Raw genomic sequence first — 23,819 nt, forward strand, 5'->3', positions numbered from 1 at the left:
CTGCCCTAGGTGGCGATAGTCTTCCACGCGAATGTATGCCGCCGATCAAGACCGTCGGTCAAAATAAAAGTGTGTGTGCGTGTGTATTTATTCGGGATGACTACCGTCACCGCTCAAGAGAAATAAAATTTGCTCATACCTTTGGTCTAGATTCTGTGTCACGTGTGCTAAACTGCTTCGCTGGTAATCCATCTTCACAGCAGTGGAATGACGCGTGATTTGTCTCTCTTGTCCTTGTGATCTTTTTTATGCGTACGAACGTAATATAAAACAATAAAGATGCAGTTGTCTCTGTGAGATGCTGCGGTGAAAAGTCCCAGATTAATTGTGACGACCCGGAGTTATCTAATTTAAATAAACGTTTCTTATCTACCCAAATTTATGCACACCAGTGTTCTTGATTTCACTTTATAGATTGTATTTGCGGCTGCATAACTTGTACCAATGACGAGGCTTTTTCTATGCACACTCCGTTCAGTCATGACCGATGAGGTGCGCATAGCGCCTCATAATTACATTGCGACCGCTGTCCGGATTAGAACCGTTTTCATGTATACCAATGGAACTAGCGCACATATTTTGCGTGTGCTCAGCATACGCGCAGGAGCGACAGACTTTAGCCTATTCTCTGGCTCCTATCAACGCATTACTGGACAACCTTATTTTTAGCCAAGCCACGTTCAAGGGAAACATAACCTCTCATATTCTGGCGTAACCTATAAATCATTGCGCCTTTAGAAAGACCGCACAGGCGGTAGCGCATGATTTCCCCCTGTAGAAGGCATTAAAGAAACTATGTAGAAGATTAAGGTGAAGGAAGTGTTTGTAGAGCTGATCACGTATTCGTGGCATATATACGTGAGCACATATCTTGCGCCAGCGAATGTAGCTATAGGAGGGGTGCCGCACATATGGTGAACGATAAAAGGCGTTTATGACAGTAACGTTATGCCGATTAGGTTTCACGCTCTCCACACATACTCTAAATGCTGAGACAAAACAGCACTGGTTACAGATACATTGTGTCAACGCTTAACATGTAGCACAATATCTGGTTTCCTAGGGGAAGAATTGTGAAGGCGTAAAATCGGAACGCGTTTTCAGTGACTAGTTCACATTTCAGCAAAGTCAGCTGGAATCCATGAACCAGCTTCTCTTATGGGGAAACAAACTTTATTGGCTACCATCAGATCATTATGACGTAACTCAGGTCTCATGTGTCTGAAACTATAAAGGAGTCAAGTTATAGGCTTACAAGAGACACATGCGAAATCTTACGTTTTTTTTATGTTACTAATGTGGTAAAACAACATATTGTTAAGACAGTAAACTCTATTGGCGCAGCGCTACCGCTTTACAATTACCCTTACCCCTTCGGCAGCTTTGCACGTGCTGTCAATCGCCACGTTAGGTTCATATGCTGCAGCCAATATATCGCGAAATGAAAACACGCATAGAGCTGCGCTCAAATTTCGCATTAGCGAGCATCGTAATCATCGGTGAATTTTTCACTGGTGCTATCAATATCATGTCCACTGAAAGTTATCCTGCGATCTCCAATTACCCCTGTCTTGCGCTAGCTGATTCCAACTTGCGCCTGCAAATTTCCTAACTTATCACCCCCACCTAGTTTTCTGCCGTCCTCGACTGCGCTTCCCTTCTCTTGGTATCCATTCTGTAACCCTAATGGTCCACCGGTTATCCATCCTACGCATTACATGGCCTGCCCAGCTCCGTTTCTTTCTCTTAATGTCAACTAGAATATCGGCTATCTCCGTTTGCTCTCTGATCCACACCGCTCTCTTCCCGTCTCTTAACGTTAGGCCTAACATTTTTCGTTCCATCGCTCTTTGTGCAGTCCTTAACTTGTACTCGAGCTTCTTTGTTAACGTCTACGTTTCTGCCCCATATGTTAGCACCGGTAGAATGCAATGATTGTACACTTTTCTTTTCAGCGACAGTGGTAAGCTCCCAGTTAGGAATTGGTAATGCCTGCTGTCACAGCTGTCCCCGATTCGTCGTCGGCGCGAAGTCGATCGACGGGGTAGACAAGCCGGTTGGTCGTTCCGTACTCGAGCGAACACAGTGAAAAGAGTCAGAGTCGGGAGTAAACAAAAAAAAAACAAGATATTTATCGGCTGATAAATATGCACAATTAATAAAATAAAATAATAAAAAAGACACAAGACAGACTAACACACCTGAACTTAATATAACACAATGAAGACAGAGAAGTATGATGAGCAATTAACAATACATATACAAATGAAACAGTGCGAGGATCAAATATACAAGAATAACACTTAACAGTAATTCACTAAACAAAGTTCAAAAGAAATCAAAGTTCAAAATAAAACAAATGGTGTCATACGCGTGGCCGTGCAGCAGCAGCAAGTCCATAAACCGTGAAGTCGGTGCACAGAGCTTTCCCGAAGAATGCTGGCGGTCCGATCTTGTCGAGGTGGATGCGATTGCTGGGCTGGGTTTCCCGGGAGTCTAGATCTGACGACTTCCCTCAAGCAGGTTGAGCTAACTTGAGGCGAACTACCGTGAGCTTCGTTGCAGACGTTGGTTTGTCGCCTCGTACGTCAACTAGTTCCTTGGAGTTCCGACGTGGCCAGGCGGCCCAGGTGATACTGGACGGCACTAGCTCCCCGATGGCTTCTCAGCAGCGCATAGGTTCAGCTTCTAGACTAAATAGCAGGGCCCAAAACCTGCGCTTAAATAGCCTCTCCTTTCCCTAGTTCCCTATGTAGGGGAACTGCCGGTATTTATAGTTCACCTAATTAATTCACGACTCCTCCCAAAGGTCTTGGCCGCGCCCCTTTCACCATGGGCGAGGGCCGGTAGATTCCCCTCTCTGCCAAGGTCAAGGGCCAAGGTCGAGCCCGGCAGTACCTCGCGGACGTACACGCACATTTCTGGGTTCGTAATCGGCGTGTCGCGTCTCGAATCGAGATGCCACCCCGTGAGGCCCCGACGCTTTTGACGCCCGTAATTTGGCGTGTCGCTAATCGAAATTATACGCCGCATAGTGAGGACACCACGTTTTTGACGCCCGTAATTCGGCGTGTCGCTAATCAGCGTCAAAACCACTCGAAAATATGTCGCTCCGTGACAGTCGCTAATCGAAGTTATACGCCGCATAGTGAGGACCCCAAGTTTTTGGCGGCCGTTAATTGGCGTCAAAAACCATTCGAACTCTCGAAAATATGCCGCTCCGTGACACCTTCCGTATGCAGTTTAACCCAATTTTATTATCTGTAAATTTCTTTCTCATGATCAGGGTCCCCTGTGAGTAATTGACCTAGACAAACGTGCTCCTGTACAGACTCTGGAGGCTGACTGGCGATCCTGAATTCTTGTTCCCTTCCCAGGCTATTAAACATTATCTTTGTCTTCTGCATGTTAATCTTCAACTCCACTCTTACACTTTCTTGGTTAAGGTCCTCAATCATTTGTTGCAACTAGTCCCCATTGTTGCTGAATACGACAATTTCCTCTGCAAACTGGTGCTATACTCCGCATAGAATAATATTTGCATACTAAGAAAGCCCTTAAGGGATAACTCTTTACGTTTTCTTTTCATATACGTGCTCTCGGCCAGAATATACAATCTCTGGGCGGAAGGTGCCAAGGAGAAAGCTGTCCTCCAGACCTCAAGTAAGCTCTTTTGCCATGTTGTGCAGGTGGTCGTAGTTATGTTGTACGGCTATAGGAACTAAGTTGGAATCACAGTTCTTTCGTTATGTTTACCTATTTATGAGCTGTCTTTCTGCCTGTCGTAAACTACTTACTACCCGCAATTTCTTATTTTCCCATCCTTTCATGCATAACCAACGTCCGCTTATTTAACCTAACTTAACCGTCCATTTCTCTTTGGAATTATTTTCATGAGAAAGCTTTATACCTTAGCCTCCGAAGATCTTCTACTTAAAATGTCAGATCACGCTTTCATTAGGCAGCAGTAGAAATGATTCGAGAGAAATTTGTTGCATATAAGAGAAATATTATAACTATATTTACTCTTGGAAACAGAGCCTTACATAATTGGGCGCTCAGGTTTTCTAGACAAATACTCAAAAGTGGTAAAAAAAAAGTCGATCATCAAGTTCACAGCTTCGTAAGTCGGCACCAAAGACAGACATCACACTTATTTAAACTACTTATTAAGTGCAGAAATGAGACGGTATTGGCTTACACTCTACGTGAAATCATTACGCGTTGCTTACGTCAGTCTTGCAATACTCCTGCTGAACCACCTGCGCGCATACTTCACATCATATATACCGCATCGTTTTTATGTTCTTCGGACGTCCTCACTGATGCTGTTCACGGCATATTGACATCTGCTCTCATTTCCCCGTATATATTCGATGTGGCACTATTTCTGATAGCACATGATTTCTAAACATGAATTAAAACCTTCACTGCTATAAGAGGCTGAAGCGTTCGCCTTCCCTTTAAATGCAACATACCAACGAGATCTACCGTGGCGGCTATTACGTGAATTAAGACTCCCGCTTTGTAATACTGGGGTGCAGACATTGTGCACGTACACGCTTCGTGCTCTACGAAATGGCGCAGCTGCGCCGACCACCATGTTCCAGCGTCGCAATCAGAGGGAACCCCGAACGCGGCAGCGCTTCCGTGCCCTGGTTCAGAAGAGGCTGCTGTACCTGTGGCGCACGCCCTTCCTGTTTCTCACCGGCTGGATCCTTCCCCTGGTCATCGCCTACATCGGTGTCAGCATCGTCGAGCTCAATGCCTTCCAGCTGCCCTTCGAATACAAGTGGGCGCTCGTTATTCGTATTCGATTGCGTTAAGGGCCCCGTGTCGCAGAAAACGTGGCGTTGGTGTCAGCGTCGGCGTAAGCATCAGCGTCTATGGCATCCCGTGGCGGAGAAATTCATCCCAAACCACTCAGACCACACAGGCCCTCCGCGTAGCGCAAGGGGTTAGTGAACAAAAAATTAATTTCTCAAAGTAAAATTCGTCAGGAAAGTCGTAAACTACGCCTTAACTACAACCTACAGGCATGATAGCGTCGGGATTGTAATTTGAATATACGAGAAAAAAGCATGATAAGCATCCAGGGATCTGTTTAATACTATCGTATTAAACTCTTAAAGGCGAAGCTTAAGCGTCCTCCAATTCTGGTGGTGTTTCATCAGTCGCTCGAACGCAGACAACCACGAGAAGCCTTCGATCTTGCTCGGATGTTTTTTTTTCCCTACTCCACAAACATCCTCTAAAACAAACGGGACCACTACGAATAGGTAACGAACACCTTTGCAAAATTAAACCATAAGAACCGTAGTAGCTCTATATAGATTAGGCATGCCAGCTTTTCAATAAAAATAATGAAAAATCAACCCCGGTTGTTATCCAAGAATGCGGTTAGCATGCTTTTGGAGATGATTATTTGTGAAACTATGTTGCTCTATGTGTTTCACTCCCCTTACCACCAAACCTTCCGTTAACCATACGCGGGAGCCAACTGGTTCTTGGAGCGCCACTCTCTCAAGGACCAGTTCGTAACCCAGTGCGGTGCCTCGCAACCCAGTGCGTTAGCAGATGCTACTTCATGGAACATACGTCATCTCGTCCAGTTATTTAGTACAGCTCACCAGGATGTTAACAATCTCACGGGAGCGTCGTCCGACATAAAATTACTGTGTGTGGCTGCCTAGTACCGACGGAATCGTGAACGCCATGTCGTGGAGCGCTCTTACAAAAGTTGCACCGGCAGGCACATGCGCACAGAGCATCCTCTTGTCCGAGCACCGTTTTGTGGGCTATTCCGGCAATGTCCACATGGCCCCCGGGCTGGTGCTTGTACGCTTCTAACGCAAACCGAAAAGCGTATACGTGCTCCTGCAGGCATGCGGTTACGATATGTGGTTTTAAACGTTCGACGTGCTCATAAAAAGCAGGGGCAGCAGGAGCGGCACATAACCAAAATTGCCGAACGTTATAGGCAATAACACCTAGATACTTGCATTCCAAATACCCGGTATTCATAAGCGTGCAAAATTTGATGACAAATTTCGGCAGGTTTATTTATGTGCGTTTTGGTATACCATTCGACAATGTGCTGGAAAATGGCAGTTGAGATTTTTATATAAAAATTCTTTAAATAAAAACATTCCGGAAGAACCCATCTCACAATGAACGTCGACGTTAATACGTTTAGCAATGAAGCAATGTATAGTGACACCGTATTGCCAACGCCGAAACGTGTATGGAGCCGGGCTCCACTCTCGCGCATCCCACTGCACACGCAGCTCCATCTAGCGGCATCGCCGAAAAGACCGCGCGTGGCACTTGATCAATTTCACCGAGCATCGGAGAAATTTAAAGTATCATTTTTGTCTTTGTAGAGGGCAACATATCCCGTGGCACATAGCTAGTTGCCCAAATTGATATCAGAGAGGTTCATTAAAGAGCAGCACAGACCGAGTTGCGCATACCCAGTGCTCCAAATCGCCGTCAAAGAGGTTCACTCGAAGAACGGTACACACCCAGTTCCGCGTATCCAATGCCGCATCCCTAGTGGCCCATGTTGACGTCACAGAGGTTAGTTGAAGAGCAGCACATATGTACACATTGTCGCATACCCAGTGACCCGTGTTTGCCCGACGGTTGGTTTTGAACCCCGTTCCCTCAGCACAGCAGCCCTACGCCGCTACCCATTCGACCATGGACTACCCGTGACCGTTGGCGGGAAAACGGTTAGAGGCATAGATGGATAGGCAGTCAGCCCCCGGAAAGTGTGGGATGTACCCAAAGAATGCTAATCGCATTAGTAAAACGAAACAAAAATATTTTTTTAGTCTTCCTTGCAATCTGGGGCGCGATCTTGTACGCGTTTCAAAATGGAACGGAGGCGGGTACGCGTTTCAAAATGGAACGGAGGCGGTCCGTTCCATCGAGCCGCACATGATTGGTCAATTTGATCGTCACGGTTCAATTTAACCAATCGTGTGCGGCTTACGGTTCAAATTGACCAATCATGCGCGGCTCGATGGAACGGACCGCCTCCGTTCCATTTTGGAACGCGTACAAGATTGCACCCCTGTGCTCTATGTGGAACAGCGTAGGTTATTTTATAACACTGTCTTGGTCATGATAGGAGGCTCTAAACTTGCGCAAGTGACCGTACTTTTTCCACTTTCAGGGCGCACTAAAGTATAATATTTTTATGAACTAAAAAGTTTGAGGATCCCTAAACATATTCTTATGAGATGAGAACGCGAAAGCGTTCTTTCGAATGGTTCGCGGACCGCTGCTGCAACTGTCCGAACGTGTTACCGGCACTTCGTGATGTACGGCTTTCCTCGAGGCTCATCCGCCAGCCTTGTATCGCTAACCTTCAAAGAAAGGGCTTCATCTCCAGAACGTCGGAAAGAGTGAGTACCACTCGTTAAACAAATTTAGGGAGTAGCGCCGCTTCCTGTGATACTAAGTTTCGCGCACATTATCTCTACACATATGTCCCAAATGGCAGAACAACTTACGTCCACTCTATAGCCGACGTATCAAGGATAAGTGAATGGGCGCACACCTGAATATATGCGCGCTGTATACGCACAATAAATGACGGACTACACCTATGGCGCACGAATGGTCGAAGCTGAATGTTTCGTGATGGTTCACAAGAGTAAGCGAGTTACTAGCTGTAATATACATTTGCTACAAGGCATTACAATGTACAAAACAGCTACGTTTCAAGCCTTGTGCGCAACAAGAACAAATATATCGGAACTGAGCACACCCGCGAGCGATTAAGCAGAAAATAATCAGATAGTGGCCGCACCGAGGAACTTCACTGAGTCAGACTCTGACAAGCCACTGCTTCAAAATATTTGCCGAATAAAGAACAAAGAGCAAAACACACTAATCCTGACTGAATTCATAATCTGAAAGCTTGGATAGCTTGAAATACATATTTAGCCCCGCTTTTATAAACGAGCACCGTATACGCTGCTTCCGCCGTTTGGACATAGCTTTATCAGCTCCGAAAGCGCTTTTGCATGTTCTCTGCAGCTGTGATGAAACCTTCGTGTCGTCCACCTAGTCACCGTCTACGATATCTCTGAAAAGAGAGGTTTTCTAAGCCGCGCCGGCGTCATACACTTCCATTGTAAACAAGGAGGCAACGGAGGCAGTTGAGGCAAGCAATGGACGCGTCACCATGTGATCAAACATGGCAGCGCCCACGGGATCGCCGCGAAAAGGGTCAATAGGTTGTTCGCGTTCTCACTTTCGCGTTCACGTTCGCTTTCGCGTTCTCATCTCATAAGAATATTTCGTATAGGTTGTTGCGAAATGCGAAAACACCCGTGTACTTAGATTTAGGTGCACGTTAAAGAACCCCAGGTGGTCCAAATTTCCGGAGTCCCCCACTACGGCGTGCCTCATAATCAGAACTGGTTTTGGCACGTAAAACCCCATAATATTATTATTATTATCGTATAGGTAATTGTTGTTACGGAAGGGTGCTGCAAAATGGTGTTGTCGAGTTGTGTTACAAAGAATGAGGCAACACCACATTGCAGTACCCTTCCGTAACAACAACCTAGCCAAAAGAAGCGCTTTCGCGTTCTCGTTTCATAAGAATATGATTAGGGATCTTCAAACTTTTTTTTTTTTTTGCTTTCTTCTTCTTCGTAGTAGGTGAATTCGGTGTAGAGCGTACACGTTTCAATTCACGCCTGTCCTCTGAGTCCTCCGAGTCGACGGAGCGCTTCGTCGACGAGTCATCGGCCGTTGTCGACACTAAGCCTAAAACATCGACATCAGACTTAACTGTCGCTACTTGTTGCAGCATCACTACCTATGCTGCCGCAACAGTACCTCCACACAAGCTAAAGGCAAACTTAGACTGCGGGTGAGGGCGCGCTCCTTTTGTAGATGCTACGTCGGTGACGACATGTTAACCGCGCCCGACTATTCCAAACCGGTTTCCTTCTCCCCTTCGAGTCGGGAGGCTTCCTCCATAGCCTCAACGGCTTCCTCCATGACTCCGGTGGGAGAGGTCACGCGCGTTCCGGGCACGGCCTTTGCGGGCGCCAGCCGGGTGTGCGCTTTCACCAACCTAGCCAAGAAACGCTTTCGGGTTAATAATTTATTTGACAATGCGAGATTAAACTCTATAAAAATACACAAATTTTATCCAGTTAGCTTTATCATCATTAAGCACAGATAACTCAGCAGAACTTGCCCTTAACCACGCAAGCACAATAGTTTATCGTGGACGCGGTTTGACGGCACAGCATGAAGCGAAAGCTATTTAATAATGACATCACAAGAACGTTTGAAGCCACAACCACGAAGATTAGACAAGTTGACGTACTAACCATCGTTTCTATGGTAGCTCAATGATAGCAACGCCCTGTAGTTTTGTAGCACAAAGTGTAAAACAGTAAAAATACAATTGTGTGACTGGTACTGTGTGCGTCAGTACACTGTCGATTGTATTAATGGACAGGGGACTACTTTAGCGGAGGACGTTAGCGGAGGACGGCGATGCAGTGGCGCGCAATTACCTTCTTTACTTTCTGTCATCTTTTCTCAGATTTACGAGTCCTTGCATATACTGGTCAGCTATGCATTCAATGAAATTGTTATTTGACAGCACTCGGGCCCTTGTATTTTTTTTCCCCTTAAACTTGGATAGGCTGTATCACTGACACGACGAATATATCCACAAACTGGCCCTACAGCGAACGCTATGGACAATAGTTTGTTGAGTCTCAAAATCACTGGCTGCGTGTCGCTTGATCGCAGGTACATCGATCTCGATGCCGGTGCTTTCGTCGGAGCCAAAATGCCACGCCTGAGAACATTTATCCAGGAAGAGCTCCGAACCAACGAATCTTTGGGCTACAAGGTGCTCCTCGAGAGCCTGAACGTGCCGCAGAAGGACCTGCCAAATGCCTTGCTCTCACTTTCCATCATGTACGACAAGGCATTCTTCAAATACGTGTCCTATTTCTCTTTCGGCGCCGTCTTCAACGCTCACGTGTAAGTGGCTCACAAGTTTCTAAACAGACGAAGGACCTGGAACAAATAAGAGAAAAATTAATTCGGACTCGGTGGTCGTAATAGTTTATGGAACAATCGTCCACTCCAAGTTGGAGTATGCAAGCTGCATATGTGGTTTTTATCACGCTTACCTTTTCTATATTCTAGGCTCAGTTCAGATTCTAGCGCCATATTTATATTTGCCAATTATCATCGTACGGCTTATGCATCATTTATTAAACTAAACATAGGCCTTCTATTGCTCTCAGGGCGTAGAAAAGCCTGGGAACAACCCCATTTCTTTGAAATTTGTCGTCACAACCATGAATTGAAACGTAAGCTTCATTTAGAGGCATTTTCCGCGTCTTTTCCCGCAGATCACCGATACAATCTTAGTGTTTTCTACAGGTTTGTCCTACAAGCAACTAAGCGACGGATCATTGTGCCCACATCAATAGAATTAGTCAACCACTTTACTGTATTTGGAGTTGCAATTGAAGATTGGAACCGAAATGTATATTTTAATCATGCATTTTTGTTGTATTAATTATGATCTTCGAACAAGTTTGCCTATACCTTCTTTATCACTCTATGGGTCCTGCAGTTATTTCAATAAATAGATAAATAGGTAAATAAATAAATACCGGAATTATCTCAGCGTTTCGTCGACTCATTAGGATAACTTGTAATGTTCCAACTAAGAGAAAGCTTCAGCTCAGTCTGAAGTTCAATTTTTCTGCCAGATTCGGCAAATCTGGAATGTCGCCTGAAAGATCCGGGCTCGTATTTTGTGTTCGATCACTTTTGGGGACATCACTCTGACCACACAGACGCTGATTGGCTATGCCAACAGGCAGAAGGCCGGTCGCGCCAATGGAGTCGCACCGTAAGCATCCGTCTTAACTTTAGGTAACCTAGGCCCGTCGTATTTTAACACAATGCATTAGATCCTCAAATCGGGCTAGCTGAACTGGATTAATGGTAACAAAGAAACCTCAGCGTTAAGACAATGTACAAATAAATAAGTGCACAGCACAAGTGCAGCGCACCTTTCAATGCATTCTTCCCACAATGCATACGTGCGCTTCAGTTATGTATTTTACCACCCGAGAAAGCTGCACTAATAATGAGTGGCATGGTGTGATGACAATCAAAATACAAGCTGAGTCTATAGAAAAAAATGAAAAACAAAAAGAGAATACTACTTGATCTCCGTTCCTGCAGTTCAGGAACGAAGGTTGCAGTTATAGGTACTATCGTCCAAAAGAGTTTACGGACCAAGGGATCTGACAAAAAGCTGAATATCTCCGCAGCCTCCAAACGCAGCCTGGTATTCCCATTTCCAGCCTCTACTGGTATACGCGAACAACATTATGATGTACGGTTTTACAGGCTACATTTAAAGGCTGCTCGGGTATTTAGCATTTTCTGAGATCCCGTGGTCCGTAAACTTTTTTGGTCGATTGTACGTGACTCGCAAGCACAAGGTTATCCCAACAACTCATCGCAACGATGTCAACAAAGCGCTTGCAAAGGTTTCTGCGTAAAAGTAACACCTAAAGTGCTAGCGGACCATGTTACGGTTAACTATACCATGGGAACACCAGGCGACTAAGCAGCAGCACGTATACATGCTTCTGCATACATTTCAAGTATATTATTTCAAAAAATACATTTCAGGCTATTTAATCATAAGGTATAGGGAATTAGAACAAGTGAGTGTCACGAATTGCTTTGAAGAACACGGATTTGACTGTGGAAATTGTTTGCGACTGTACCATTACTAATTTCTTTTAAGAACCTTGGAATTAAATGGATGATGGGCTTTTTTTTTTCTTTAGCAAGTACAAAGAGCCCTTTCTTTAAAAGTTTATACGTAGCGAGGTATTTTGGATGCGCACACGGTTGTTTTCTTGCACGTGCGATAGGCACGACAGTAGACGCATCTGGAACTTCAATAATCGAGAGCACCACGTGCAAAGCAATACAATGGCGGTGTCGAATCACGATATTCACCTCTCTGCGTCGTCTTTGCCGTGGGTGCAGGATCAAAATGTGGAGTAATCCTCTGAGCGTGGTCTCGGCCAGCATCCAACAGAACCTAGTCGACACCGTGCTCCTCCGGCAGCAGACGGGTCAGCCTCAAAGCCGCATCCGTACCGGGGTCTCTTTGTACACGCTGACGGAGGAGGAGATACGCGTAAGTTTCCGCGCACAACTTGCCTGCGGTCTTTCTACCCGCGCTCCCACAAGCAGTCTTCAATCCTTTAATCACAATGTCAACTCAATTGTTGACGCTGAACTGCATGGCCGGTCCCAAAAACTCTTAGGCAGTAAGGCGCATGCAGGGTTCATTGAAGAGCTCACTAGCACTGCTGCGGCCGTTACACAACTCTCCGTTGTATTTCTTCAAACTCGTGTCCAGGCCAACGTCGTCGAGCGTGATCCGCTGAACGACCTGGCCGAGCTTCTGAAACACACGTGGGCCTACTGGGGCGTCATGGGTTCGGTGAGCTTCGGCCTGATCATGTCTTCGTTCGTGGTGCTGCCGTCCCTCGAGGTGTGCAGCGAAGCCCGTCAGTTGCAGCTCATGACTGGCGTCTCCGGTTTACTCTACCTCGTCACCCACTTCATCTTCGACCTGGTCTTTTACCTGGTGCCGATGGCGATAACTTACGGCGGCTTCGCTGTCATTTTTGACCTGCACGGCGAAACGTTAGGTAAGGCGCGTTCCTGTATGCCGGCTTAAAAAGGCACCAAGCATAAGTTATGCTGTATTAGTGAATTTTCCTTTATAGTAATAAAAAGGCGAATGTCAAATTAATGCAGCAATCTTTTCGTCTTATAAAGGAAATCGCACATGGCAAGGCGCGCACTCCTGTGGTTCAAAACGATCGAGAGTCTATGCCCTGAGAGAAAAAAAAACAATTGGGGAAGTTAAGGACAGTCCAAGCTGTCTCAGGCCCGAGTACTGTTTCCCTCTTTATCCTTCCCACCCCTTTGCCTTCGTCCAGTAACCCATCCCTGTAAGAAAACAACGGTTTATTTCCGTTCCCTGTACGACGTGGAGGTACATGATGCAGTTTGTGCAGCGCTCACAATTGGACGAAGGACGAAGAAGGTACACACAGGACATGCGCTGACTCTCAAATGACTTTTTATTTTGGAAAACACGAAGAAAGAAAGCAATCCGTATATCGTATAACTCCCGAAGAACCCCCCAGAGCGTCGCAATCTTCTGGGCACATTATCAAATGTGAAACGCATCGGCGGCATCTATCTTACGCTGTCGCACGTGCTGATCAAATATTCAAACTATTTGTCCCATAGCTGTATTGACGGTTGACTGAAAAGAATACATAGACTGACAAAGCAGACATAGACTGACAGTTCCAAATAGGAGAAAATGCTTAGCATTCCACTACGTCACAACGACGCATACCGGCACCTGTGCTTTCAGCGCTAAATTAAAATAAAAAAAGTTCCCCCTTCTTTTTTTTTTTTTTTTTTGCCTAGTGAACAACCGCTCACCGCGAAATTAACGAATATTGTGTTTTGAAATAATTAACTGGTCTTGTGTTCCTCTTTATTGCACCTTCAATGATGTGTTAGGAATGACTTCATTATTGGCGGGCGCAGGTAGAATGATTTTTGTGTGGTGGTGTTAAGGAATGGTAATAATGTAACACTTTATATTGCCAACGGTATTTCTATTTGGCGACCGCCTACGTAACTATTTGTTTGTTGGTGTGTTTCAGCATCGCTGCTTATCGTCATGATCTCGTTTGCTCCTCTGGGCATACTTCTTCCGTATCTGATATCGGAGCACGCCTCGGACAGCAGCACGGCATATGGCATTGTCCTCGGACTTTTCGCAATAGCAGGTAAGTTTAAGGTATACGTTCTCGTCTGGTTCTCTTGCGCTATTGTTCTATCAACGCTGTAGTGGCGATAACGTTTATCCCCTTGAAAGCAAAAACAAAAACATGACATCGTTTTTTAATCTCCACATTCGATAATTCCGCATGATCGTAGGGGATCCGATGGGGTTTTATAGGATAGCTTACATGCCATAAAGAGTTATTGGACATTGAGGTTGTGATTAACATCAGTTTACATAAAAGACAAGAAGTCTATTCAACTGCATTCATTCGCCATGAAAACCCGCCGTGTTTGCTTAGTGGTTATGGTGTTTGACTACTGAGGTCGCTGGATCAAATCCAGGCTACGGCGGTCGCATTTTGATGGGGGCGAAATGCGAAAACACCCGTGTACTTAGATTGAGGTGCACATTAAAGAACCCCAGGTGGTCCAAATTATTCCGTAATCCCCTACTACGGCTTGCCTCATAATCAGATCGTCGCTGCTTTGACACATATAACCCTATAATTATTTTTTCTCATTCGCTATGGAATGGAATGTCCATGGAATTATCATGCACCGGATGCATCCCACTAAATTCTCATACCTATGCCGATATTGTGATGTACCAGACACCCTACAACACATGGTGTTGGTGTGCCCACACCGCGAGAAAAGCAGTCAAGACGATGCCTCAGAAACGATACAAGCCACCGAAGAAACGTGGGAGGCAATGTTAACGGCACAGAGCCTGGAGGATCAGCGAAGTCTGGTGGACCGGGCCCGGGCTGCGGCATTAGCCAACGGCTTTCTGGACTGAGAGAGCCGCCCACCTAGGGCGAAGAAAGAACACTTTCTCGCTGTTTCTAGCAACAAACGTTCATTCCTCCTCCTCATTCGCTATGAAAAATAATACACCGGTATAATATTTTGTTATGCCTCCTCATTCTTGTTTAATCATTTAACTGTCATTTGTTTTTTCTTGGGAAAACGCAGAAGCTTTCCTCTTTTCCTGTACCACTGTATTTGTTTATGCAGTCTGATAAAATGCGTATTACACGCGAGCCTCACCTTCGAAGCTGCCCGAATACGCTCTAAGGCCAGAAAACATCCCTTGTGCCAAAAATCCCCATGCATAATTAAATAAGAAAACTTCTGTGAAAAAGGAACTTTTTTCTTAAGCAGATTTATAACACTAATACGTAGATTTACGAACATATGGTAGGGGAAGGAATGTAGATCACCAAACGGTAAGCACAAGCATCAAAATGCATCTGCACTCACTGAAGTTGACTCGTATATATATATATATATATATATACATCGAAAGATATATATGTAAACGCATCTATGACATGCCTGAGCTAGTTTCTAGCAGTAAAAATTGACATAAACGTTGGAAAAGAAGTTGTCTTTCTTGGTGTTTTCTATTGAACATCACTTAAACAATGTACATGAAAACAGAAGCGCCAATGGCGACACCTTGCGAATCCGTGTTCAACGAAACCGCGCAGGCTTCTTATTGCAGTGAGTCATTGTGTCGCACTTATAGGCGACATAATCGTGTCTCCAGTAAGAATATAATTGCCAGCCATATTCTCACTCTGCTTATTTCTATTTCTCCCTTTTCAAGAGGAGAAGGATGAAACGAAAGAACAATTCTATCCTCTCATGAACGAACAAAGGGAGACAGAATTCGCAACTTGCGCCACTATTCCCATCTTCATGTACCGGTATTTTATTGCACCTACTGTATATACTCATGTTAGCACGTCTATACGCCACACTAAACACGCCATCAAATTAAAGCCTAAGACAGTGCTCAAAGCGTCAAACCTTGGTGGCTTAGTGAATAGTTCATTGCTTTCGTTTGGCTGGTAGACGAAAAACGAAGGTGGCAGGGCGGGTGCGGCAGGGTTAATTTATCTCGTTAACCTCTGTTCCGTTGTTCCAGGTCCCGGCACTATAATCGGCTTTCTTTACGCATCCGACGCCTTCGAGGGCCAGAACGTGAGGCTGCCTTTCATGTTCTTCCCGCCGTTCGCACTCTCGGCGACCACCGTGCGCGCCGTGAACCTCAAGTACGAAGTGGCGATATGCGATTACCTGCGAAGCAGGAAGAAACTGCTGGATAAGCACTTCGATTTCTGCAACTCGGTGAAGGCGTACGGTTCAGCTATAAGGTTTTGCTGCGACGGTGAGTATGCAAACCGTTTAGTACATTCTCGCCGGTCTATTTCGGGACATGTTCCTTGGCGTAAAACCACGTGGCAGTGATCAAAAGGATCAAAGGCCAGGAAAGACAGGGTCTGCGCCGTATGCAGTCCATACACGTTCGCACAAGCTGTGCCCCCCCAACCAAGCCTTGTGATGTCATGTGCGCTACAAGCCCACTTTCCTTTTGCCTAAAATGCAAAGAGAGGTTAAATGACAGTACCGGGAGCATGTTAATTATGATTTCACTCATGCTATAATTACAGTTGGCACGAAATTCTCCACCGAAGAACAAAGAAAACAGCGTACGATCGCACGCGGTGCTTCTGTAAGATAAAATGCAGTTAAGCATTATTTCAGAGAAGGTGTAGGCTGGGGGGAGATACGTAGTTGGTTCAAGAATATTGTGCAAAAGTGGAATTATTTGTTGAAATATTTAACATTTTGAAGAAGTTTCATCAAGACCAGTCAGAAGCTGAGAAAATCGCAAAATGGCAGGAGCATTGAGCGAGATTTTCTCAACACAGCGTAGCATGGCAGAGCCTTTATTTCTATCTGTCCTAGGCAGTATAAATGTCTTCAAGGACCGCTAGTAATCTATGGAGTGTGAGGTTGTTTAACACATCAAACCTTGCCATCCAAAATAACATATTTGGGACTCGCGCGTATCATCGATGCGAACGAATTCCACTTCCTCTAATCTTGACATCACAGGCTTGTAAAACTCACGACTGCTGCCTTGCGCTTTCATGGATCTATATAGCCACGCGGAAAACAGTTGTTCGAAGTGCAGTGCGTCTCCTGGCTGTCTTTTTTGAGTGTGCACACTAGTATGGGATAATTAGCGCTTTCTTAAGATTAACCGAGTATCCCCTCAATGAGTGCTATTATTTTTATTGGCTATTCACGCCTTCTCTAGGCACGACTAATTCAACAAGCAACACTGACGGAGGTTGCATACAAAACAGCGTCACACGTACGCCGTTACCTCGATTTAAAGCAGTAAGAACGGTGTTGTACGCTCACATGAATTATGTGTATGACGGGTCGATACGTTCTAAACTGCAGTTTGAAAATTGTGTTCCTTCTTCACACATTGTCTATGTTGCATTCAGAATTTGCGGCCCGAATATATACACCCATGATACCTTCAATGCCTTTCAAGGCATTGGAGAGGAGTGGAATATTCGGAATCGGCCGACTTTTTTTCTTCTTCTTTTACAGCGAAGCTGTTATAGGCTAGGTTCCAGGAGATGGCGTCCGTGTACACCGGAAGTAGGCAACAATTTTGTGGCGTCTGGATATGTGGTGGCGCCTCGTTCAATTGCTATATACCAAAATTGGCATGGAAGGGTACGAATGTATGACTAACACGACTGATTGCTCATGACATCAATAACATCACATGCTGGTCACTTACGTCACGATTAACGATAATAAAATCACGTGTGGCGCATACCCGCATTGCATATGCGAGTATGAGCCAGGGACAAGAAACAAGGAAGGAAGGTAGGTAGGAAGGAAGGAGGAAAGGAAGGAAATAAAGAAAGAAAGAAATAAGGAAAGAAAGAAATCGCGTGTGGCTCATACCCGCGTTGGATATGTGGGTATGAGTCGCCGAGAGCAGGAGCGGGAGAGATCTCGTAGGCGTCGCTCCAACGCCTCGGCAGAAGATTGGACCCGCGATGCGAAAACAAGACGCCGGTGTCCCTGCTCTTTGACGAACATGCCGATGACGCTCAATATAGTCAACAATGATAATATATAAATTCACTATAGCAACATTCAGTACACCAGGCCCACCATAGTCACAGCTTCGCTTGCTTCCATCTTCACAGTAGGTGAAGTGCTCTGAATTTTCTTTTTTTTTTTAGTAAATTGCACATACCCACGGGAACGGCCCACATGTTTAGACAGCACTGCCTACGGGATCGGTGGGCATTTGTATACTGCACTACCTTCGTGATCGGCCCACGAGAAGCAGCTATAAACTCAAATACCCAAAACAGTAAAGTGGGAATAACTCGCTAAGGAAGACATCGTCTTGGAAAAAATACAAACCGGCCTGTTTATGTAGCCACTGTATCTTTCTGTCCTTTTGTTTCAGTACTGACGAATAGAACTCGGAACGCCTGGTACGAAATTACACCCGTGTCCAGTTCGCCACACGGCATCCTCCAGGACATCTGCATCATGCTCCTGCTGGGCTTCCTCGTGTTCCTCTATCTGCTCTACCGCGCCCTGGCACTGCATTCTCTCTCGAGACAGAAGCTGGATCCACCACCGCAGAAGACCCCGGACCAGGAGGACGAGGACGTCGCTGCCGAGAGAGCGGCCGTCGAGCTCACCTGTAGGCAGCAGCGCTTTTCACAACACACGCTCGTGGTGCGAAGCCTGCACAAGATGTACGGCCCGCTTCACGCCGTGCGAGGACTCTGGTTCGCGCTGAAGCCCGGTGAGTGCTTCGGCTTGCTGGGTGTGAACGGCGCCGGCAAGACGACCACGTTCCGAATGCTGGCCGGCCTCGTCCAGGCGACGTATGGTGACGCCTACATGAAGGACGCCGTCCTGTCCGACGACACTCGGAAGGTGAAGACGTAGAAGCTGTCATTGAGCTGCCTTCCCGAAAATGAACTTCCATGCTCTTTATAGCCATGTTGGTCCGGCAAAATGAGCCAGACGGACGCGGACTCACTCACAGTATATGTAACTTAGGGCTCAGTCCGATTCAGAAGGCTCACTTGTACTCACGCTCACCAAAATCAGCCCTAGCAAGGCTTACTCGGATTCAAATTCACCAAAAGCGTTCTCATCCGGACTCGCTCAGACTCGGACTAACCGGCTGGTGGGAGACTGAGTGAATGTCATTGAGTCAACTCGCGAGTGAGTTCGCCGACTTATGCTCATAACATTCTCAGACAGGGAAACAGCTCAGTGACATAATCGCTTTTTAAGTCGGATATTTATTTCCACACTGACATGTTACAAACCTCAAAAGACGATTTTCTGTATAAATATTTGCTTAGATGCCGAAAGCAACCTCTCCATGCACATGGCTTATGTAACCGTCTCTGCATCTTATGGTAAATATCGCTTTTCTTTGCTGAAACGCGAACATGAAGATGGAACATCGTGTGGTGGCTTTGGTTGGTTGCAATTTCATGCTGCGTCCTGGATTTTCATGTCACCTCGCGGTATTTGAGAAGAACTACGTGGTTGCTTTTTTCCGTCTCGAGCAACATAGCGGTCTAGATCAAATTACTATCTACTTTTTCGAAAGCTCACAGCAAGAATATGACTAAATTACTTTCATGTAGTTATATATCCATCTGACTTCATACACGGGATGAATATTTTAAGTAATCACTTCGAAGTACATTTTGAAGACCATTGAAGTGGATGTGCCAATATAATGTACAAAGGCTGTCCGGAGGACTGGCTGCCAATGTTTTCCAGGAAGCTTAATGCCTACGAGACGCTGTATCTGTTTGGTCGCATCCGCGGCGTTTCCGAACAATTTTTCTTTTCTTTTAAGCAAAGCTTAGTTCACCTGACTGTACGAAATTTGGCGTGGGTCGGTCGATCTAAGGCTATGTATATGCTTGGATGGTGGCATATGAACTAGGATACCCAAGCCCAACAGCACAGTTGTAACGGTCGAAACGCTTAGAAACGCGCGAAGGCTTATAAAAGCATATCATGATTAATTCTCGCCATGTCACTCGGGACAGCTAAGCATTTTGAGACAGTTGAAACGTTCATCTGCGTTAGCAAAGCGATAAATACCGTGTTTAGCGTGAGTGCTTGCTTAACGTCTTCATTTCTGCCTTTAGATACGACCATCTATAGGTGTGAACCCTGGGGATTAAAAGGCAAAGGCGTGGAGTGCTAGGACTGTTGAGAATAAACAATGCTTCGCTTACAGCGATTGCCACAGTAAATAGGCCTGCATAATTTGTTTTACACGCAAGCGTACATGCCCCATCTGTGAAGTCAGCGAGATTATGTATGTCGCCGCGAGGGAAGCGAGCGCCGGAGTAGGAAGGTGCCTGGAGGTGAAGAGAATCGCGCGGGAGGGAAAGTACGGAGGTCCGCGCTGAGCGCGCGCCAAAGCAACACCACTTAGAGGAAAGTCTAGGTGGCGTTGAGTGAAGTGGGGAGCAAGAAAGGAGACGAAGCGTCGCGGAGGAGGAGGGTAGGCGGAGGCGCGCTGGGTTGATCTCCTCTGGCAGTTGCTACGGGTTTTGTGAGCGCTATGGACGTACTGGGTTCGTCTCATGATCGAGAGGCCGAGTGAGAAGGATGGAGCAAAGACGCAAGTGGCTGCAGGCCGAGCGCGAGTCGACCGACACCGAAGTAGTCGCCAAGCTCCAGGCACAAGCTGAACAAGTCCGGCAAAAGGCGAGGGCTTGGCAAGCCCAGGAGACTCCAGAAGAGGAAGAAGGCGAACAAGGGGAAAATGAATAGCACGTTACCAAATGGCTTGAAATAATGAAGACTGTGCATTTCCTTACAGTACCTTACCTTCTTTCCTAATGACACTTTACACTTTATAAAAATCAAAAACGGACACAAAACATGCAAAATAAAAAATATAAGCCTTGAAAGAACCGCCACACTTACAAACATTCAAAGGATTTTTTAGAACATTCTATACGTAATGCACAAAAAAGGTAACAGCACCCACACGCTTTCGCGTAACCCGCGTTGACAAAGTGAAAGGTCACTAACTTTTTTCTCTTTGTCTCATCAACACGTTACACAGTGGCAAGCGAAGCTGGGCTACTGCCCTCAGGGCGGAGCGCTGTTGGACAAGCTGAATGCCTACGAGACGCTGTATCTGTTTGGTCGCCTCCGCGGCGTTCCCGAGGACATCCTCCCCGGGGCGGTGGATCACGTCATCTACGTTACAGACCTCCAAGACCAGGCGGCAAAGAGGTGCCAGCACTACAGGTGAGCTCACTCCTACTTCCTATGCATCCTTACGTACGAGGCGAATAGGCTACAAGTTTCAAGCGGTCGGACCCAACTCTTTTAAACGCTTACCTAACGCGATTACCTGTACACCGCGAATTACTCCCCCTTCTTCGTGGTTTGTTTATAGCATATGTACGCCAGCGGTTTTTAACCTGGGGCCTCCTTCTGCATCCTTAGTATTCTATGTATCACTACTGTTGCGGTTCTAATATTTAATTAACTGACACAGGAACTTTCCGACTCTCTTCATTGCAAGTACGCCGTGGATGATTGAGTCAGGTATACGGCTCTGACTTGGTTACACGAGACCATGGAAGCTGTGAGAATTGGGGCTGTGATAGTATCAATCGATATAGCAATAAATTATAAATTCTGTACCCATCGCTGCTCAATGGCCGCTCCTTTAATTACAACAGCATCGCCGCGCGTGCCGTCCTCGAAGATGTTACCGTGCACAGGAAGCGTATACATGTGACATATAAACGCATCATCGGTGTTTCGTATAGACGGCATGGCGCATCCATTTCACACAACATCAACAACGCTATTCCCGCTGTTTCCGAGCCGATATACGCATCGTGATGTTTCTAATTTCGCCGGTAATGAGACGAAACACATTTCCGATCGGGTCATGGTCACCGCTAGGCGTATTATGAACGCACAGACGCCGGCCTTCACCACACTGAAACTACGTCACAAATTCTTCCCACGTGGTTGCCGTGTACATGTTGAGTTCGACGCTTCTACCGTTTCTGATACCGCAGATGGTTATCGTTGCAGGCACTAGATTATGACCTACCAGCTCTTAAGTTATGCTATTGATTTTAATTTCAGCCAAGAGTACCAGCACTTCCTCATTAGGCAAATATGGTCATTGTAAGAAGCAAATATATTTTTGTGAGATCCTGGAATCAATTTAGGCTGTTCTTCGATTAATACAATTCTCAATTTCACAATTATGAAGATACTGAAAGCTACATATAGCAAAACGTGTGTTAGCACTCACATTATTTCTTATTTCTCAGCATGTCTAATGTGTGATTTCAGTGTTGCTTAGACGGAACGGTGGAATTAAATGTGCAAAATATGTCGGCTGCTGAGTGAAACATACAGCACTTGTACGCATGCGCCGTATCACAAGCGGCAAAAGACGGTCCTCATTTGTTTGCTTCGGAAGAGCTGTTCGTGCGGTGGTGGTGGCCTCCGATTTATGAAAGGTGTTGTGTCCATCGGCACTGCGAATTTGTCAGCGGCGGCAACAAGCGGAAGCTGTCCATGGCGGTGGCCCTGATTGGCCTCCCTGAGCTGGTGCTGCTGGACGAACCATACGCCGGCGTTGATGTGCTGGCCAGGACCCGCATACACGAGGCGCTCAACCCACTCAAGAACAGGACCGAGACCACGATCGTTCTCACCTCGCACAGGTATTCGCGACTGTCCCGGCATTCGCATTGTACACGCTTCCGGCTAGTTTAGGCTCAGGTGACTTGTCATCTTCTGGCCAACTCGATTTCTCTAATATAAAAATCCAAAAGCTAAGGAATATATCTTTACTACCAAAACGATCAAGCGCTGCCACTCCCTGACATCGTAACAAAAAGTTCACCAATTTTTTTCATGTATACGAAGTCAATAAAGAATAAATCCAAGAAAAGCATAGGGGAAATCAACACTGGGTTTAAAATCTGGAAAAAAAATAATGAAATGGGAAATGAACGTGGGCGAAAATATAATTTGCCGCCGATGGAAGTCGAATCCACATCTTCCGAATTAGGCATGAAATGTTCTACCACTTGAGCTACGGCGGCGGCTATCACCCCAGCCACTTTCCCTTAAAGTGTCTATTGATAGCTTTCCGAAGCTAGAGGTACCCTGTAACTATCAGACGTCCGATGCTTTTGTGCAGTATGGAGGAGTGCGAGCTCTCCTGCGACCGGATTTGCATCATGGTCGAAGGAGAGATGGTCTGTCTCGGAACGCTGCAGCACATCAAGGACCGGTTCGGCAAAGGATACAAGCTGCTGTTCACGCTGGAAGACGACACGTGGCAAGCTGTCGAAAAGCTCACCAAAGGCGTGCGCCATTCTTTGCCAGGAATCACGGTAGTCGACGTGCGCCGAGTGAGTGGCCATCGCGATGATTGCTATCATTATACTTTATTTACCCCCCCCCCCCCCCCCCATTTTCCTAGCATTTACAAACAAAAATGCATAGGCTATAAGCAGCGGCAGCCGCGTGGTTTCGACGAAATTGTACAGGAAGAGCACAAATCCCGACCATGACTCTGATTCCGTTCATCAATCAAAAGCCTTCGCAGATATTACGTCATTCCGAGCAACTTGTACGTCAAAGAAAGTGAAGCTGTAAGAGTTCGCATATCCTCCGAAAGTCTATGTGGGTGTTTCCACTGCCCGAAATCTACCCAGAGCCTTTGCGAATGCTTCACAGTCTATCCGGGGCAATCCATTCGCTAAACCCGAGCCTTTTGCTTATACAGTCGGCACCAGTTAACTCGATCTCGGTTACTTCGACGTTTCACTTAATTCTCACGTAACAGAACGTCCCGACTAGAAGCCATACATTTCTATGGAAGGAAAACTCGTTTAGTTTTAACTGGAAAGCACGCTGCTTCAATTAATTCGAACCTTGCAGGACCTCATCAAAGTTTTTTCAACCAACCAACCAACCCACCGACCCGATCCGGTGCCCCCTCAGGCGCGAACCGATTGCTATACGCA

At 46.0% G+C, this 23,819-nt stretch overlaps 1 protein-coding gene across 1 annotated transcript in view; it reads left to right on the top strand.

The window, feature by feature from the left end:
• The window catches only part of LOC119446615 (phospholipid-transporting ATPase ABCA3), a 255,324-nt gene that overhangs the window by 227,931 nt on the left and 3,574 nt on the right, over nucleotides 1-23,819 (top strand). Inside the window, exons 13-23 of the mRNA XM_037711091.2 lie at nucleotides 3,608-3,663; nucleotides 4,588-4,792; nucleotides 9,793-10,029; nucleotides 12,076-12,229; nucleotides 12,455-12,749; nucleotides 13,788-13,913; nucleotides 15,845-16,087; nucleotides 18,212-18,693; nucleotides 20,870-21,057; nucleotides 22,332-22,505; nucleotides 22,988-23,201. Coding sequence (XP_037567019.2) covers nucleotides 3,608-3,663; nucleotides 4,588-4,792; nucleotides 9,793-10,029; nucleotides 12,076-12,229; nucleotides 12,455-12,749; nucleotides 13,788-13,913; nucleotides 15,845-16,087; nucleotides 18,212-18,693; nucleotides 20,870-21,057; nucleotides 22,332-22,505; nucleotides 22,988-23,201 — 2,374 coding nt within the window. The remainder of the gene's footprint in view (nucleotides 1-3,607; nucleotides 3,664-4,587; nucleotides 4,793-9,792; nucleotides 10,030-12,075; nucleotides 12,230-12,454; nucleotides 12,750-13,787; nucleotides 13,914-15,844; nucleotides 16,088-18,211; nucleotides 18,694-20,869; nucleotides 21,058-22,331; nucleotides 22,506-22,987; nucleotides 23,202-23,819) is intronic.

The sequence above is a fragment of the Dermacentor silvarum genome, chromosome 3 (genome assembly GCF_013339745.2).
Source record: "Dermacentor silvarum isolate Dsil-2018 chromosome 3, BIME_Dsil_1.4, whole genome shotgun sequence".
NCBI lineage: Eukaryota > Metazoa > Arthropoda > Arachnida > Ixodida > Ixodidae > Dermacentor > Dermacentor silvarum.